This window comes from Rattus rattus, chromosome 1 (assembly GCF_011064425.1).
Source record: "Rattus rattus isolate New Zealand chromosome 1, Rrattus_CSIRO_v1, whole genome shotgun sequence".
In the NCBI taxonomy this organism is placed as follows: Eukaryota; Metazoa; Chordata; class Mammalia; order Rodentia; family Muridae; genus Rattus; species Rattus rattus.
The window spans coordinates 36,034,170-36,053,012 of NC_046154.1; the positions used below are offsets into that span (position 1 = coordinate 36,034,170).

An 18,843-nucleotide genomic window follows, 5' to 3' on the forward strand; every position below is an offset into this window, starting at 1 on the left:
GTTTGTTTGCTTGCTGGCTTATTTGGTGTGTGTGTGATGGGGTCCCACGGCATGTGTAGAGACCAGAGGGCAGTTTGTAAGAGTTCATTCTCTCTACTGTGTGGGTTTTGGTATTCAGGTCACCAGCTTCAATGGCAAGTGCCTTGACCTGAGGAGTATCTCACTGGCCCCATCTTAACTATCTTGATTTCAAGACTTTTGAATCTAGAACACGGGAAAAGTGCCAAAGAAGCATGAAATATTGATATTTGGTTGGCCCCATTTAAAAATTTAAAGATCATTTGGTAGTTCTGAAAACTGTTCACAAAAACAGGAGTTCAGCACCACGAGAGACCTCCTTCACACTGCTTTGGCTCTTTCCTTTTGCAGCTGTATGACACCCCACTACTAGAAACCAGCACATGCGCCCTTGTGTGTCTCTTAGTCTGTGAGGACTGTGCAATCAGCTAGGAATCCAGAGAGACTGAAGATCTTTCAGAAAACCAGTGAAAAGAATAGCAATAAACCTCCAAGCAGAGAGCACCCTCTGGTGGTGACCAGGAAGACTTGCACCTCCCTCACTTCTGTATTTTACCTGAATCAAAATAGTATCTTTCTAATAATAATTATGGATTCAGATTTCTAAGAGTTCCTATAGGATTCTAGTATTCGCTCATCATTGACTGCTGTCAAAATCCATAGGCTGGGCAACTTTCTTATTCCAAGCACAGGCCCTGCTAATCTCTGTAGAAAGCCAGCAGCATTGGTATCACCTCAACGCTCTACTGCAACCTCTCATTTTGATACTGTGCTAAATATACGCCATTCGTTTCTGAGGAGTGATGGGGAAGGAGCTATGTCAGGCTTTTCAGTCAGTCTTTGGTAACTGTCATAGGAGGTTTTTTTTCTGTATAAAATCATGAGAAAGAGTTTGGAGATTTTTGCAGAGATGTTATTAGGGTGAGGAGAACCATCGGGGAATGGGGGATTCTATAACAGCTTTTTAAAACTGACATCTGAGATTTCCCTTTGTACCAATAAGCATTCGAGTAACCACATTATCTGGCAATTCTGAATCTAGATAATTCTGTAGTTGGGTAAAGTAGGGACATCAGCCCAGCTGAGAGGATCTTGTTAGGTTAATGTGGATGCATATTTTATAGGCCTGAGGAGAGGAAAGGATAACAGGTTTTCAATTTCAGCGTGAGCCTGGCTGACCTGCAATGTACGTATCTGTTTTCCTAGGAGGAAAGCTGAGTCCAGGTCCCTCACCTTCAGAGTGTCTTCCACTGTGGTGTAAGGTGCCAGGTTAGAGAGACTTAGATGCGGCTTTCCACCACTCTCCTGGGAGTTTTCTTCACACAAGTGACAAGTACTGTGACACGCACTTTAGCACTGATTAGACACTGAAACCTGTCCTATGTCTGCACATTACATAGCTCCATGTATATTAGATGTCTGAAACTGGCAAGTCCTAGGCAGAAAATAGACCCGTGATGGTCGGGGACTGGGAGCTAAGGGTCAATGGGGAGCAGGGATACAGAGTGCCCGCTAGTGGGTTTGGGACTTGCGTGATAAAACTGTTCCGGGTTTAGAGTGGTGGTCACCGCTCAGTGGTGTGACTGCCCTGGAAACCTCTGTACTGTACACTGCAAGTCAAACGTTGATTTACAGGAGTAAAGTAAATAAGAAGGTAATTGCAGTAAAATCTCATTTGGTTTTAGCAGAAATGTTGCTTAATAACCTAAGTAGCACAGGCGGGCTGGGGCAGTCTCATAATCTGCACTTGACGGTTCTGTCTTGCTCTTCACAGGGCCGAGATGGGCCTCCTGGAACATCGGCGTGTTTATCTGCATTCGGTGTGCTGGAATCCACAGGAATCTGGGGGTGCATATATCCAGGGTAAAATCAGTAAACCTCGACCAGTGGACTCAAGAACAGATTCAGGTACAGCACAGCTATAGCCAGCTTCTCTTGTACCTGTGTAAGAGCAGTTTCAGATTGAATGCTAAACTGATCATGAAAGTGAAGAAAAAGGAAAAGGAAAACTTATAGTTGTCAAACACATTTGTGAAATTCTAATTTTTATTTTATTTATTTATTTGGGACAGGGTCTCACGGGGTAGCTATCCCTGGCTGGCCTAGAACTCAGAGGTCTCCCTGTCCTTACCCTCTGAGTGCTAGAATTAAAAGCATGTGCTTCTATACCCAGTATATACTATATGCTATTGCTATTTTCATTGTTGTTGGGACAGGCAGGCCTCTAACTCTTTCTGTACTTAGCCTCCCAAGAACTGAGATTATAGGTGTGTTTTTCTATCAGGTAAGATTATTATTCTTTCAAGATGGTGAGACTTCTGACATTTACAGTTACAGCACTTGTAGTTTTAGATGTAGGCAGACATTTAAAACTAAGGAACAAAAACACCTTCTGGGCTGAGGGTATAACTCAGTGAGGGAGTGTTTGACTAGCCTGTAGGAAGTTTGCTGGGTTTGATCCCCAGCATTAAAAAGAACAAACCACACAGACTACTCGTTTTCTTCCTTGTTTTAGAGACTGAGCCAAGGCCTCACATACATGTGCCTCTGAGCTGTGCTTCCAGCCTTAGCATGATGTTACGTTGCTAAAACACATGCATACATCTAGCTTGCTGTCAGCTTGCTGGCCTGTGGTGACACATAAACCCCATAGCCTACAGTCTGCTTTTTAGTGCAACTTCATTGTTCTTTATTTTCCTCCTATGAAACCCTTTTTGAAGGGTTTTTTCCTTCCTTTTTGGGGGGTGGGGTGGGGGTGGGGGTGGGGGGTGGGGTGGGGATGGGGTTGGGGTAGGAGTATTAAGGAAGGAGGATCCAAAGAAAACCACTTGCTAAAGTTAATGGTAGAAATAGGGGGTTTTGTTTAGTTTGTGTCACAGAGCCTTTAGAAATGATCTCAGACTGTACTTACAGACCACTGTAGGTCTAAAATGGTGAGTGGCATTTCTTTTCTAGTTTCATTTCTATGGCTGTGATAAAACACCTTGACAAAAGCAACGTAAATGAGGAAAGAAAGGGTTTATTTGGCTCACAACTCTAGGTTACAAGCCGCTGATTTGGGTAATCCAGTCAGGAATTGAACAGCTGACCACATCACACCAACAGGCAGAGCAGATCCTAGAGAGTGGTACCGCCCACAAGGGGCTAGGTCTTCCTACACCAATTAACAATGAAGACAGTTCTCCACAGTCACACCCACAGGTCAGTCAGGTCTAGGTAACGCCTCCCTTGCTACTACGCCTTTCCCATATGATTTCAAGTTGAAAATTAAAACTAACCAGCATAGAGGTCTATTTAAATGCTAAATGGAGGGCTGGAGGGATGGCTCAGTGGTTAAGAGTACTGACTGCTCTTCCAGAGGTCCTGAGTTCAATTCCCAGCAACCACATGGTGAGTCACAGCCATCTGTAATGAGATCCGATGCCCTCCTTCTGGTGTGTCTGAAGATAGCTGCAGTGTACTTATATATAATAAATGAATAAATCTTTAAAAAAATAATAAATGCTAAATGGAAAATACACATTTATTGATAACAGAACTAAGTAAGTTAAATAAAATTATAAGTTTAGAAGGGTTGAGGGTGTAGCTTAGTGGTAAAACAGTTGTCTACCAGGTATAAGGCCCTGAGTTCAATTCTCACTGCTAAAGAAAAGACTTGTATTAACTTGTAATTTACAGCGTCTATTAGTGCTGGCCCTGTAGAAACCTGACGGATAGCTGTAACTACGTAGCTTGGGTTTCCAAATGATTTATTCCTGGATTATTTGTGTCTTATTAGACACATCTTTCAATTAAAAACCAAACCAAACCAAACCTGTTCAGGGAATCAGAGACTATCTACTCCCAGGGAATGAGATGTCCTTTTCTGGCCTCCTCGGGCACACAGGATGCACAGAGCTGTATGCTACAAAGCAACACCCAGACACACAGGGAAAAAAGAAAAACTCGAAGTAACTTATGGAGATGAGAAGCTGTGGGGACCAAATGGGGAAGCAGAACTCGCGAGTTTAAGCCTTGTTTTGCTACTCCCTGAAGCTGGCTCTTCATCTGCACAGTGGAAGGACTGGGCGAGAGGAAGGTGCTCCTGGACTCACCTCCTTTCTCTGCATTCTCTTTCATTGCAGTGCATGCAAGAGATGGGGAATGGAAAAGCAAACCGACTCTATGAAGCCTACCTTCCTGAGACCTTTCGGCGACCTCAGATAGACCCGTATCTTTTCTGGAGTGAGAGCTGAGTGCAGTGTTGATGTTTGGGGAGAGCCAGGCGACCTTCAAGGCCTGAGATAAGACTGTGCCATCTCTGCATGGATTAGCCAAAGACTTCGGTTTTTCTTTCTACTGCAACCAAAACAAAAAAGTGCTTGTGTGCTGACGTTGGGACCATCATCTAGCATCAAGTAGGAAAGCTAGGGGATTAGGGCTGCAGTGACTTCACTGTGAGTTCTTACACAGAGTGACAGCTCCAATGGTTTCTGAATCTCTGGCACTATTGTTTGATGAGAAGAATGGCTTACTATGCTCTGTTAAACCCTGGCAATTGGCAAAACTGGTACTGCTTTTTAAATATCTTGACTGGTTTATCAATATAGTTTTTCCTCCATTCCCTCAGCAGGGGCTGACAAACACAGAGCAAGCCCATCTGAAGGTGGTATTTCTCAAGGACCTTTGCAGACTACTTTTTAGGGTTTGACATGGGCCTGTTGTGTGACAGAGGTCTGTCAATCAGAGTCTGGCAGCAGGGCCTAAGTTTATTTTTGAGAGGCTTTTAGGTGCCTTTGAAGTCTGTTGATCAAGGGCCTTAAAACAGACCATCGATTTCTTCCCCAGCATCAGCCACAGCGGTCGCTGTGTTCAGTGAAGGTTAGCCCCACTTGCTGTTGTCATTACTCTAAAGGAAAGTCAGGAAGTGGTGATTCCTGCAGTAACCTTGAAGGAGTGATTTCAAGGTTTTGGAAGGGAAACTATATATGAAGAAGCAGGAGTCCTACGCGGGGAAACCAGGCAGGGAGGAAAGGGGAGAGCATTGCCATGGGGGACAAATTGATCTTTTATATTCCCACTGATGGAGACACGTTCTTTGATTCATCCTTAATAAGTGTTTGCAGAGCTGTTGAAGGATTTATTCGAGATAAATATGAGAAGAAGAAATATATGGACCGAAGTCTGGACATCAATGTCCTTAGGGTTGGTTGTAAATCTCTAAGTTTTGTTTATACTAATAATTTACTTTTTAATCAGACCAGGGAAGAAGTGAAATTTCCACTTTATAAACAAAATTCCAATGAAGTAACAAATGGTCCCAAATGGTCAGTTAATAAATGTGAAAGTAGCCTGTCATAGCAGTGCACACTTTAATGCCATCCAAGACAAGCAATCTCTGGATTTGAGGCCAGCCTGGTCTACATACCAATTTCAGGCCAGCCAAAGTTACATAGTCAGGCCCTGTCTCAAATAAATAAACAAACTAAAGCTTACAGCAAACAAACAAACAAACAAACACATACATAGATGTAAAAGTAGGAAAAAGCCAGTATCAAGGCTATGATATGGAACATGCTTTGGACCTAGCTCATGGACAGGCAGGACAATCATCAGAGGATTCTTTGCCTTGATCTACATTGAGAAGTGCTACTACTTCTCAGTTCCAAATTCTTTCTTCCCTCCCTCCTCCTTTTTTGAGTTTTTGGGACAGGGTCTTACCATGTAGTTTAGCCTGGCCTCAAACTCCTGCCTCTATTTTCCAAGTCCTGGGGATATAAGTGTCTCCCACATCTGACTCCACATTCCTTCCTATTTATTTAGTTGTATCTGTGTGTCTGTGTGTGCACGCACCTATGCACACGTACATATACAGTCAAATCTTTGTAAGTTCGGGGCCAGCCTGGTCTACAGAGCAAGTTCCAGAACAGCTGGGCAAAGGGAAACCTTGTCTCAAAAAAAAAAAAAAAAAAAAAAAAAAAACCCCACCAGAAAAGCCTTCCCAGATAACAGAAGTTAAGCTAACTGGAACCGGCTGTAGATGGATATTTGACAGGGTATGAGAAGGGCAGTACCTCCTGAGTCTCAGCAGACAAGGTGGTACAGTAGTTAGGGAAAAGGAATTCCTTGCTAACTTAAAATGAAGGTCTCCTCACCATTGTCTAGGGGGAAAAGGCTTGTCAGTTAACATAAGTGTTCCAAGAAAGAATTAACCCCTTATACATGGACATCCCAGAGAGCACCATCCAAAAGAATTTGGCAAGCCTGAGAGGTGCTCGGCAGTCAGTAATGTGCTCTGTGAGAGACTCTCTGTGAGAGCAGTGATGAGAGCTCAGTTCTCACCTCCACTCTGACAGCTCGCAGTTCCTGGCACTCCAGTTCCACAGGACCCAACAGGATCCTACTCTTTAGCCTCTGTAGGTACTTTGCACTCACATGCACCACATAACCCTTCACACACATACTACACATAATTTTAAAATAAAATAAATCTTTTAAAAAAGAGTTTAGAACCAAAGCACACACATTTTATTTTATTTGCGAATAAAAGCTGTGTTCACTGCACTGAAGTATATGAAGTATAAAATCAAACGAGGTCAGAGGGTGCGTAGAGGGAGTGGGAAGATGGAGAAGGGCAGCCCCACCCACAAGAGTTTCCACATGGGAAAGAAATACCGAGACTTGCATTTTTTTATTTGCTATGCTAAGATGTTCTTTCATTCTTGTTAAAACAAGAATTAATCGTTATTTCAGACTCCAGCCTCATGAATAAAAAGGATAATTTTAGCAGTCAGGATGATGGCACATACCTGTAATACCAGCCTCTGGAGACTGAGGATTGCCACAAGTTTGAGATCTGCATAGTCTCTCTCTCTCTCTCTCTCTCTCTCTCTCTGTCTCACACATATACACACAAACACAGACATGTATATGCGCTGACATGCACAGACACACATATACGTACATATACACACACATGCCCTGGCATGCACAGACACACACATGCATACACACATACACACACACACACACACACACGTGCTGGCATGCACAGACACACATATGCATCACACACATGTGCTGGCATGCACAGATACACATATGCATACACACACATGTGCTGGCATGCACAGACACACATACGCATAAAGAAGGGAAGAACATTCATTGAATGAAAACAACTTGTTTTAAACAAGAAGTACCTGGCTCTGTTAAGAGATCACTTGGGGGGCTGGGGATTTAGCTCAGTGGTAGAGCGCTTACCTAGGAGGCGCAAGGCCCTGGGTTGGTCCCCAGCTCAAAAAAAAAAAAAAAAAAAAAAAAAAAAGAGATCACTTGGTTGGTGTGCAGTGCTAGGGATGTAACTTAAGGAGCTGTACACATTTGGTAGTGTTCTGCTGAGGTATGGCCCCATCCAAATTCTGCTTATTTTTGTTTGTTTGGGGTCTGTTTTGCTTTGCTTTGTTGTCATATTTGAGACAGGGTCTCATAAAACCCTGGCTAGACTGAATTTGCTATGTAAATCAGGCTAACCCCAAGCTCATAGAGATCTGCCTGCCTCTGCTTTTCTAGAGCTGGTATTCCAGGTGTACAATATTCCCTTCAAAGGTCTGTTTAAAAAAAAAGACAGACTGCTTAACCTCAGTGTGTAAGTAGTGCTCTGCTGGGCACAATGGCGCCTGCCCATCTATAACCCTAGCGCTTCGGATGTAAATGCAGAAGAATCGGGAGTGTAAGGTCAACCTTGGCTACGTAGTAAATTTGCAGCCAGCCTTGACTACATTAGTCTCTACTTCCAAAACCAGAGACAAAAAGGAAATAGCATTCTGTATTCCAGTGCCACATTATACACAAAAAGATAAAGTATTGTGATGAAAAGCTATTTTTACAGGAAATATGAAAATTAAGAGGAAGAGCTCATGCTTCCTCATTGTCTCCCAGTGACTGATCTGGATGTGTTCCTCCTTCAGAGGCATAACCAAAGTCTAGTTATAAGGAATGTCTCCCTGCAAACCTTCTAACATGTTGTGCATGCTCTGTCTGGGTTTCTGTGATCGTTAGTGCATCTCCTGCCTTCACATCCAAGAGTTGGGGTTCTACACCACCAAGCCCTTGCTGGATTGTTTCTGTCTTTTCTTTCTTTCTTTTTTAAATATATATTTTATTATTTTTATGTATATTAGTGATCTGTCTTCACATATACGAGGAGAGGAAATCAGCCACCATGTGGTTACTGGGAATTGAACTCAGGACCTCTGGAAGAGCAGCCAGTGCTCTTTTTTTTTTTTGGTTCTTTTTTTCGGAGCTGGGGACCGAACCCAGGGCCTTGCGCTTCCTAGGTAAGCGCTCTACCGCTGAGCTAAATCCCCAGCCCCGCAGCCAGTGCTCTTAACCACTGAGTCCCCTTTCTCTCTGTCTCTCCTCTCCTCCCCTCCCCTCCCCCTCACTCCTTCCTCCCCTTTCTCCCTCTGAGAAAGGATTTCTCTGTATGGCCCTGGCTGTTTTGGAATCCATTCTGTAGCCAAGGCTGCCTGTGAACATTTTAAGTGCAGGCAAGTTTTTCACTATGCCCAGCCTCTAGCTTTGTTTCCTAATTTTAAAAAAATAGAGGTAAAAAGACCAGAGTCAGGGCCCAGTGGTTAAGAGCACTTGATGCTTTTGCAGAGGATCAGAGTTCAAAAGAGCAACAAAAACTGAAAGGGATTTTCTTTTATGGGGATTGTTGTTTTGAAGGCCTTTGTTATGTACCCTAGACTGGTCTCAAATTCAAAATACTCCTGCCCCAGTCTTCCAAATGATGAGATTACAGGCATCCACCACCTGCCTGCCTTTAGTATTTATTTTTTGAGATCATTTGGCTTTATATAGTTCTGTATAACACATAGGAGGTAGAGGGTACAAATGGGTGACAACTTTAAACTTCCCTAGATAGTAATCTGTATTACAGAGTTGGAGAGTGGTGAGGCCTTAAAATGTGAAATCTGCCTCATTCAGTTCGGAGGCTAATGAGGAAGAGCCGTGCTCACACCACACACCAAGTTGGTTGAATCTCTGCATCAGAACCTCTGGTGAACTCGCTGCCCTGCCTGCATTTGGATTGTAGCTCTGAAACACTGATTGTGCTAATGCTAAGATATCACTGTCCTGCTCAATCACTTTAGAAAGAGAAGGATGATAAGTGGAAACGAGGGAGTGAACCTGCTCCAGAGAAAAAGATGGAACCCGTTGTCTTTGAGAAAGTAAAAATGGTAAGTGGGGCTCTCACCGTGTGGGTGGTCCCACGCCCACATATCTGGGAGTGGTGGGAGGTTTCATGGCAATGAGTGGGTCTGAAACCATATCGCACTGTTGCTCTGGGACTAACGTTTAGAGAGCACCGATTGCTTGCCCATTGCCTGTTGCTGTCTAATGTGCTCTGTTGCTCTTCTTGCTCTTACTCTGTAGCACCCCCTGCTCCCTTCTCCTTCCCTTCCTACCCCATCTCTCCCTCTCCTCTCCTTCTATCCTTCCTTTTTTGTATTTTATTATTCTTTTTTAATGAGAGAGGTTTTCACTATGTAGCCCTGGAACTCATTCTATAGGTCCGGCTAGCCTTGAACTCAGAGACTTCCACATGCTGAAGTCAGTAGTGTGCCACACTACATCTGGCTTATAGCTCTTCTCTGTGACAGGAGGTGAGATGGAAGCGTGGGAGCGCTCTTTCCCTTCTCAGCAGGGTACATGTCCCAGCAGTGCCAAGCGATCCTTCTAAGCAGATGTCCCTCTGTGTTAGCCTCCATCAGACTTCTTACGTCATCCCCCTGTGGCAGCCTGAAGTAGTCCACAAGTCAGTCACGCTCCCTTTCCCGTGAAACACACTATGGCCGGATAGTAGATTCTCTAGGGGTTTATGATCATAAGAGAAAAGATTTTCAATTTTTTTATTTTCTAAAGGCTTGTTTATTTTTATGTATGTGAATGCATGTATATATGTGCACCACATGTGTGCCTGGTGCCTGCAGAGACCAGAAGAAGGGATTGTGTCCCCCTAGACTTCAAGATCAGCCTGTGTTCTTAACCACTGAGCCATCTCACCATTCTCAAGAGACAGTTTTATACTATTGCTTAAGGGAAAATCCTGTACATCACTGAATCTCATCTGTGAAATCAGCCCATTCTGATTAAGGCAGAGTAGGTCAGACCTCTTTAAAGTGATCTTTAAAATAAACTGAAAGGTGTTGAGTTCCCACATACTGAGGTCAGGCCTCTCTAAAAAGCTAAACAAGCCAACCAGGGCACTGTTTACCAGGGCTCTGCTTCTCACATTCCGTTCATGCACTCATGCTTCCTGGCACTTCCTGAGTCTTGTTTCTTTAGTAACTGTCTTTGACAGACAGCCGCACCACAAGAATACCTGTGGCTTTACAGTGGTGGGGGTGGGGGTGTCAAGAACAGTCGCTTGCTCTTTTTTATAACATTTTTTCATCTTAGCCACAGAAAAAAGAAGACGCACAGCTACCTCGGAAAAGCTCCCCGAAATCCGCAGCCCCTGTCATGGACTTGTTGGGCCTTGGTAAGAATTAGGCTTTTCAACTCTTGTATTCTTGCAAATTCAGTGAATTCTCGACCACTCTAGGAAGCCTGGGAGTCAAGGCCTATGTTTGTGTTCACTGAAGTCGCTAGCTCGTGTCCTTCCTGTTTAGTCCTGAACAGTTACTCAGTGTTCACTGGGGCTTTTTCAGAGCAACAGCTCAGTGCAGTGGCTGAGAGAGCATGGCCTTTGCAGCAGTCCCCACAGTGCCACTTACAGTCAGGGATCCTGGACAGGTTGTGTAACCTTCGAATGTCGTGTGCAGAACTATGGGCTGTTGTTACTCAGTGTCTGCTTGAGATGCTGTGGTCACCTCTGTGGTTCCTGGCCTTCAGTTTCACACCAAGCCCTCAGTAGAAGTCGGCAATTCCATGAAACAGCACCTCTGAGCCTTTTGTCGCTCTCCTATGCTCAGCTACAGCCACCGCTCCTGTGCAGCCATTTTCTGAAGTGGCCATTACCGTGCAGTTCTCCCTTGGTGGTTCTGATTCTGCCTCTTGTAAGGAGAAAGCTGTTCTGTTTCACAGCATTGATGGTTGGTTGTACCATCTGGTCTCTGCTGCTGATTCAGGTTGTTGACTACCAGGGCTCCAATTTCCACACCCCATTTATCTCTGCAAGTGAGTCCTGCACACCTGTCCTTCTAGTAGCCAGGAGGAAACCAGCCACTCAGCTGAGCCCTGATGTGGCCCTCAGGCCTGAGTTTCTGGAGCCCTCTGACAGCAAGCTGTAACCTACTCCAAAGCCCTGGTAGGAATGTGGGGTGAGGCTTCTGTTTAAAAACCCTATCCAGGCTCCCTGGGCCAAGACCAGATGGAGCCTGTGTGGTCTTGTCTCACATAGAGGACAGGTCTTCATGTCTGGGCTGTGTTTAATTTTGCTTTTCTTCCCAGATGCTCCTGTGGCCTGCTCTATTGCAAACAGTAAGACCAGCAATGCCCTAGAAAAGGATCTAGATCTTTTGGCCTCTGTTCCATCCCCTTCTTCAGTTTCCAGAAAGGTAAGCCTTCTGTATGTCTCAGAATTAAAGAGGATTCCAGAAAAGTTGAGAGTGAATCACAGAATCAGGTCTGCTTCCTTGGTAGGGCTGAACTTTTGTTTCTCTTGATTTTTCTCTTTGGCATTGTGTTACCCTGTTACAGCCCAAGATTACTGCTTCATCCTATTTTGTCTGTTGTCCTCAAAGAGTGACTATTTGAATGGGCCAGTGTCACAGGGCTGTCATATTGTTAAGGCTGATACTTGAGGTGAACTGCTTGGTCAGACCCCCTCCCAAGGTGTTGTGGGTGTGGAAGACTTGAATATCACTTGCTCTTATTTGAGGAATGTCCCAGAAATAGTGTCTGTGTTATTTTGTATATTTTGTTCATACTTTCATATTTCCACGAGAATTCTCCAAAATGGATATTTTTCAGATGAGGAACACTTAGCTATGGAAGTTGTTTCTGGAATATTTCTTAGGCAACTATCGCCAGTCTGTGCACTGACTAAACTCAGTTCTCCATGCTGCATCATTTTGGGGTTATTTTTATTTTGTTTTCCTTATCAAGTCACATTGTTTCTTTGTTTTGTTAAAGAACAAAGGCTTGTACCAGAGCTTAATCCGCAAGGCGTATCTGCTCTTTTTATGATAAAATTTTCAGGAAGATGCTGACTTAACATGAGCCATACATTCTTTTCTTTCTTTTTCTACTCCCCTATCCCTCAGTGTTTCATACTTTAACAGTGTTGTGCAGGCTAACCTAGATCTCACTGTGTAGCCCAAGTGTCCTCAGACTCGCAGCTGGCCTCCTGCCTCAGTCTCCAAGGTCATGAGCTACCACAGCTGGCTCATGAGCCATGAATTCTTATCAGAAGGGTTAGAAGCAGAGAAAGGGTAAGGGTTCTTCCCCAGAGGACCAGTCTAATTGTCCTGCTGCCTTCTGTGCACTAGGCTGTAGGTTCCATGCCAACTGCAGGGAGTGCTGGTTCTGTCCCTGAAAACCTGAACCTATTTCCAGAGCCGGGGAGCAAGTCAGAAGAAACAGGCAAGAAACAGCTCTCCAAGGACTCCATCCTGTCACTGTATGGATCCCAGACGCCTCAAATGCCTGCCCAAGGTAGAGTCTATAAGGTTTAGACCTGCTCCAGGGAGAGACTTGAGAGCAAACGTGCAAGAATTATTTATTGTGTTGGAATTTTACTCAACCGTACAGAAAAATGAAATTTGAAAACAATGTATAGAAGTGGAAATATTATGTTAAGTGAGATAACCCAGGCTAAGAAATACACATACCACATGTATAATTTTACTCTCACATAAGTAAACGTGCAAAAATTATGGTTAGAATCCATATATAAGACAGCACTTGTGGGCAGAGCCCAGTAAAACAGAAGGGGCCCAGGAGAGGGGGAGGAAGGAGGCTTTAAGAGAAGAGATGGGGAGGCTGTACCAGGAGTGACGTGGAAACTTGGAAACGGGAGGAGGGGGAGGGGAGGCACAGGGCACAGCAGGGGGAGGAGTGTATGGGGGGACGGGAATCAACCAAAAGTAAGTGTGTATGACAAATGCTGTAAAGAAACATGTTCCACTGCATGCTAATTTATAAAAGGAATTGTTTTGTTATGACAAGGACTAGTTAACTCTGAGGTCAAGAACATCATGTATAAAACAAACTTGAATATGACATTGCCGAAGAGGCTGCAAATATATATATATATATATATATATATATATATATATGTATGTATATGTGTGTGTGTGTGTGTATGTATGTGTGTGTATATATATATATATCTGCAGATGGATATAATGCCATCAGTTCAAGGTCAGGGTCAGCCTCTGACACCTAGATCAGAGTGAGGCCAGTGAGAACCACAAAAAGTCTTGTAGGAATGTCTCCTGCTGCCCTGCTGTGGAGACCAGGGTTCCAAGTTGAATGACAGGAGAACTTCTTCCTGGAAAGGAACAGGTAGAAGTATCTGGGCTAACTGTCTTTTCCTCTAACAGACCCTTATGTGTGTTTTCTTGGCAGCAATGTTCATGGCTCCTGCTCAGATGGCATATCCCACAGCGTACCCCAGCTTCCCTGGGGTTACACCACCTAACAGCATCATGGGGAGCATGATGCCCCCACCAGTCGGCATGGTAGCTCACCCAGGAGCCTCTGGAATGGTCACCCCTATGGCCATGCCCGCAGGCTATATGGGGGGCATGCAGGCTTCCATGGCGGGCGTGCCGAGCGGGATGATGACCACTCAGCAGGCCGGCTACATGGCGAGCATGGCAGCCATGCCCCAGACTGTGTACGGTGTTCAGCCAGCTCAGCAACTGCAGTGGAACCTCACTCAGGTAAGCAGCCTCGTTGTACCAGGGACGAGGCTTCAGAGCTGTCCTCAGTGTCTGAGCTGGCGCCACTCCTTTACCCCTCAAAGCTTTCCTATACAGACAAGCTAATGCCAGAGGAATACCTTGTTTTTATTTCCCTGGAAGGCCTGGCTGAAGTTAAGGATTCCTGAGTTTCTATAGGAACTAAGTCTGAGTCTCTCTACAACTTCCCCAAAACAAAATCAAGCCTCTACAGACAAGCAAGGGGTACAAATAAAACCACTATTGCAGGCTTCAGTGTCAGGGTAAATTTTAAGAAATATGAAATGAGACACCAAGCCATGCTATCACTGGCACTGTCAGGCCACATGGCGTCAGCAGGGTGTTCTCATCTCAGCCAGACTCGGCAGACTCTCGGCCCAGGGCAATCAGAGCATCTCCATAGCCCTGCGTCAGTCTCGGGCATGGCAGCCCCGTCAGCAGCCATCCACTTAGTTCTCACGGCTGGCGGCTGCCACACCAGTCCCACGCAGAGACCGCCTATCTGAGGCTCTCTGCTGTGGACTTTGCTCTCATTCCCAGCAACCCAGTAAAACCAAAGCTCTAGAGACTTGTAACTTATCAATCACATTTATATCAGTAATTCTCACTCCACAAAATGTCTACACAATAAACTCAGAGCCAACTGATATTGATATAAACTGCCCAACTAGATAAGGCAATTTGTCCTGTAATAATCCATCTCTTATAAGATACCCATAGCTAACTGTGGCTATTTAAAGCCACACAGGGGTGGGTCATCCTTCTCCTCCTCCATCTTCTCCTCTCCTCCTCTCTCTCTGCTGCCTTTCAAAAACTGCCCCTGCCTTTCTTTTTCACTGCCCAATCACAGGCCTTGCCTTATCTCGTGCCCGCCCTCACCTGCATGTAGACATCAACCCACACTTCAGTAACATGGTATTAGGCCCAGGAGCATCCTACTCCACTGAGGTAGCACCACAGAGGAAACTGCAAAAAGAATGCAGGGGGTAAGGGCCTAGCGGTGACTGACCCAGAAAGAGAAAGGCCCATCCTGGTGGAGGCCTTCCTGGAGTAGCCCGAAGGCATGGCAGAGCAGAGCTCTGGTTAACCGGGGCCTCGCAGACACGGAACCTGAGTGAAAACACACGTGTCTCGGTTGGTAACTTGGAAAGGCAAGGGTGGGGGGGGGGCAAGCATGAGGTAGGAGGAGGAAAGCCTTTTTGTTTTGGTTTCTTTCTTTTATTTCAAGACAGGGTTTCTTTGTGTATCCTGGCTGTCCTAGAACTCACACTGTAGACCAGACTCATACACACAGAGATCTGCTTGCCTCTGCCTCCCCAGTGGTGGGATTAGAGGCACACTCTATGCCTGCCCAACAGGAAGATCCATTTTATGATATTTGGAGAACTGATGCACAGCAGCCAACTTTAACTCTCGGGAACCTTTTATGACTTAAAAACAAGAACATTCCCTGACGGGGCCACCTCCGTACATCTTCCCTATACAAGCCTGTGGGTCACATTAAACAAGAAGTCAACACCGGGGTTGGGGATTTAGCTCAGTGGTAGGCGCTTGCCTAGGAAGCAAGGCCCTGGGTTCGATCCCCAGCTCAAAAAAAAGAAAAAAAAAAAAAAAAAAAAAAAAGTCAACACCCAGACTGACATGAGAGGAAAGGGCTGAGACGGAAGTGTGGACTGCGATAGCACTGTAACATTTCTTGGGTATGCTACCTACCGTGTGGTTTTGGGAAAGTGTTCATTCTCATGAGGTCTCCTGACCTCCAGGGGTGAGTGGTGTGACGCCTGCAGTAAGGTTTAGTATACACACACATACACATATATATACACATACATATATATATATATATATATATATATATATACACATACATATGGATGTGTACACAAACAAATCAGGGAAAGTTTTAACAGCTCGTAAATTGAAAGATGAAACATGGATTTTGTTGTATTATTTTTCCAATTTTTACCTAATTTTCAACTTTAAGGAAAACTGAAATCTTTTGAAAAGTTGATGGGAGAACAAGAGTTTGTTTATGTAGCAAACACGCTGTGCTCAGGGGACTTAAGATTGTCAGTCTGTCTTTCAATCTCATTACAAGGAAGTCCCTGCTGGCCAGCGTAATAGCACATGTCCCCAATCCTAGTTCTCTGTGCTGCTCCTAGTGCCACTCATGTGGCAGAGCTGGATAGTCACTGCAAGTCTGGTCTACAAGGTGAGTCCAGGCCAGTCAGTAAGGCACAGGGAGACCCTGTCTTACCCAAACAGCACAAAGGAGCCGCTGTCCCACCCATGCTGCACTCTCCAGCCTCTCTGGCTGTCATAGATGGAAGATGCAGGTTATTGCCCCTGTTCTTCCTTCATTTATTCAGTAGGAGGCCCATCGCCCCAGCTTCCCAAGCAAGCATGCTGAAGCACTGACACGGACAGTGATGCCCTCTGCTGGCGATGAGGCGGAGCGCGGTAGCAGGAGTCTGTCTCTGGGCTCTTCAGGGCAAGGCTGTGGCCAGCTGACAGTAGTTCCTTCAGCGAGGCTCTGAGGAGAGGGCCTGGAAAAGAGAAGTTCGCTGGACTCAGGAGTCCTTCTTACCTCCCACAAACAGAAGGACTCCTCCCTGCCCTGTTCACTGACTAAGGTCCGTGGCCTAATCTGAGAAATCTCTGTCCTTTTCAGATGACCCAGCAGATGGCTGGGATGAACTTCTACGGAGCCAACGGCATGATGAGCTATGGACAGTCAATGGGCGGTGGAAATGGCCAGGCAGCCAATCAGACTCTCAGTCCTCAGATGTGGAAATAAAAGCAAAGCACCTGTATGGCTGCCACTCTCTTCGGCCCTTGCTTTCCTCCCTCCTCTTCTTTCCCAGCCCTCCCCTTCCCTTTTTCCTACCTCTCTCTGTTTGGTTTAGAAATTGATCATAAGTCATATGCAGTTTGGCATTCTGCCTAGTCCATCCCTTCCCAGCGTCGTAGACCTCTCTGTTGCTTTATGTTGGTCATGTCCCCTGACTGTCCGGATCTCCTCCCACCCCTACCCCGACCCCGACCCTCCCAGCACCAGCACCTTAGGATTATTGGCAGAAGAGGGCACATGAACTGCAGGAGAACATATACACTGCTCAGTACCTCCCCTTGAGGTAGAGCCTCCTCAGACCCTCAGAAAGGTCTGTTAAGAATGAGTGCTTGGCAGAGTGGAGAGTAGAAAAGGTCTTCATTTGTTATAAGCTGTTTCTAAGTTCTGAGAGTTTTGCTTGAAGAGGGAGCCATCATGTTCCCAGCCTTTCAGGAATGAAGGAAATCCTGCAGTCAGACAATCCTGTGTCTTGGGTCAGTGTGGCCCTGGCCCTGGCCCTGGAGTGAGGCCAGCCTTTCCTATGAAAATGGGCAGAAATATCAGTCCACTCACTCTGAGTGCTGCAGGATCTGGAGCTGCTTCAGTCGTCAGCCTTTATTAGCACCAGAGACTCCACGAATGTCCCCCACAGACACACACACATCTCCCCTCCCCGCCTTCTGCCTACCTTGAGCCGGATCTAGCCCTGTGGCTAGAAGAGCAGCCCCTCAGAGGAAACGCAGAGCTCAACTGCTTGTGTGCGTGTTGATGTGTGGATCCCACATGCCACCTCCCCATCTGCTCTGGGTGTGTTTTTGTTTTTATAGTTCTAGGTTTACAGCAGAGAGGAGTTAATTTATCAGCAGCCTAAACTGTTGCCAGGTTGTCCTACAGTTTAAAACTTGCCGTCTCATTGGTAGGTCCCTTCTCCTTTCCCTTTCCCATCTCCAGTCTCTGTGCCCTCGTGTCTGAGTGCTGATGCCCACCTTCTCCAGCTGTAAGAGGCAGAGGGCCTGGACAGCTTTCTCTCGGCCGTTGTTCACTCCTCTTGAAAATTCAAACAAGAAAACTTTGCTTCAGAGATGTCATGTGTGGGAACCACAGCGCCTGGTTGCCTTTCTCCTGTGTATGTGTAAACTCCTTAATAAATATTGCAGGGAAGGACCATTTTGCTCGACTGTCACTGTGTCACTCTTGGAAGACAGTGAGACACACACAGGATCTCTGCTTCCCAAGAGCAGCTTCTGCCTTTACTTGCGCATCTTAAAGAATTGCGTTCTTAGTACCAAGGGCAGGCCAGTCCAGGACATAGGAGACCTTTTTTCAGTGATAGTGGGAGCAGTGAGCTAAGGGGCCTGGGTCATGGAACATTAGGATCTGGAGGTTTTCCCTGGAGATGGAAAAGCTGAGACCCAGAGAAAGAACACCCTTCTTTGGCAGAGGCAATAGTAGACTCCAAGACTGCTCTGTGAACACTTTGTGCTTTCTCTGTACCCAGAGCAAATAGTTTAAACCCTCACGAGCAAGGTCACAGTAGCTCTCTTTGGTTGCCTGATTAAAGGTGACCCAGCCCTCTCTAAGCAGAGAAACCTAGGATGAGGTGAACTCCATCGGGAAACAGGGGTGGTGCTCTGCTTGGCTAGGTGGGGAGGGTAAATGCAGAGGACAAGGCCTGCAGTGCATTCCTTCCTCCAGTTGACGCCCTCCCTGCTCTCACAGAGGGTACCGTGCTCCCTCCCTGCTCTCACAGAGGGTACCGTGCTCCCCTCCTGCTCTCCAGAGGGTACAGTGCTCCCTCCCTGCTCTCACAGAGGGTACAGTGCTCCCTCCCTGCTCTCACAGAGAGTACCGTGCTCCCTCCCTGCTCTCACAGAGAGTACCGTGCTCCCTCCCTGCTCTCACAGAGAGTACCGTGCTCCCTCCCTGCTCTCACAGAGAGTACCGTGCTCCCCTCCTGCCCTCACAGAGAGTACAGTGCTCCCTCCCTGCTCTCACAGAGAGTACCGTGCTCCCTCCCTGCTCTCACAGAGGGTACCGTGCTCCCTCCCTGCTCTCACAGAGAGTACCGTGCTCCCTCCCTGCTCTCACAGAGGGTAC

General features: G+C 45.9%; 1 protein-coding gene across 1 annotated transcript in view; it reads left to right on the top strand.

Annotated features, from left to right (window-relative positions):
• Smap2 (small ArfGAP2) overlaps positions 1–17,910 on the top strand; it is a 47,180-nt gene extending 29,270 nt beyond the window's left edge. Inside the window, exons 2-10 of the mRNA XM_032898959.1 lie at positions 1,793–1,926; positions 4,143–4,228; positions 5,124–5,202; positions 9,159–9,245; positions 10,468–10,549; positions 11,461–11,567; positions 12,501–12,666; positions 13,582–13,898; positions 16,588–17,910. Coding sequence (XP_032754850.1) covers positions 1,793–1,926; positions 4,143–4,228; positions 5,124–5,202; positions 9,159–9,245; positions 10,468–10,549; positions 11,461–11,567; positions 12,501–12,666; positions 13,582–13,898; positions 16,588–16,713 — 1,184 coding nt within the window. The 3' untranslated portion in view covers positions 16,714–17,910. The remainder of the gene's footprint in view (positions 1–1,792; positions 1,927–4,142; positions 4,229–5,123; positions 5,203–9,158; positions 9,246–10,467; positions 10,550–11,460; positions 11,568–12,500; positions 12,667–13,581; positions 13,899–16,587) is intronic.
• Positions 17,911–18,843: the final 933 nt, after the last annotated feature.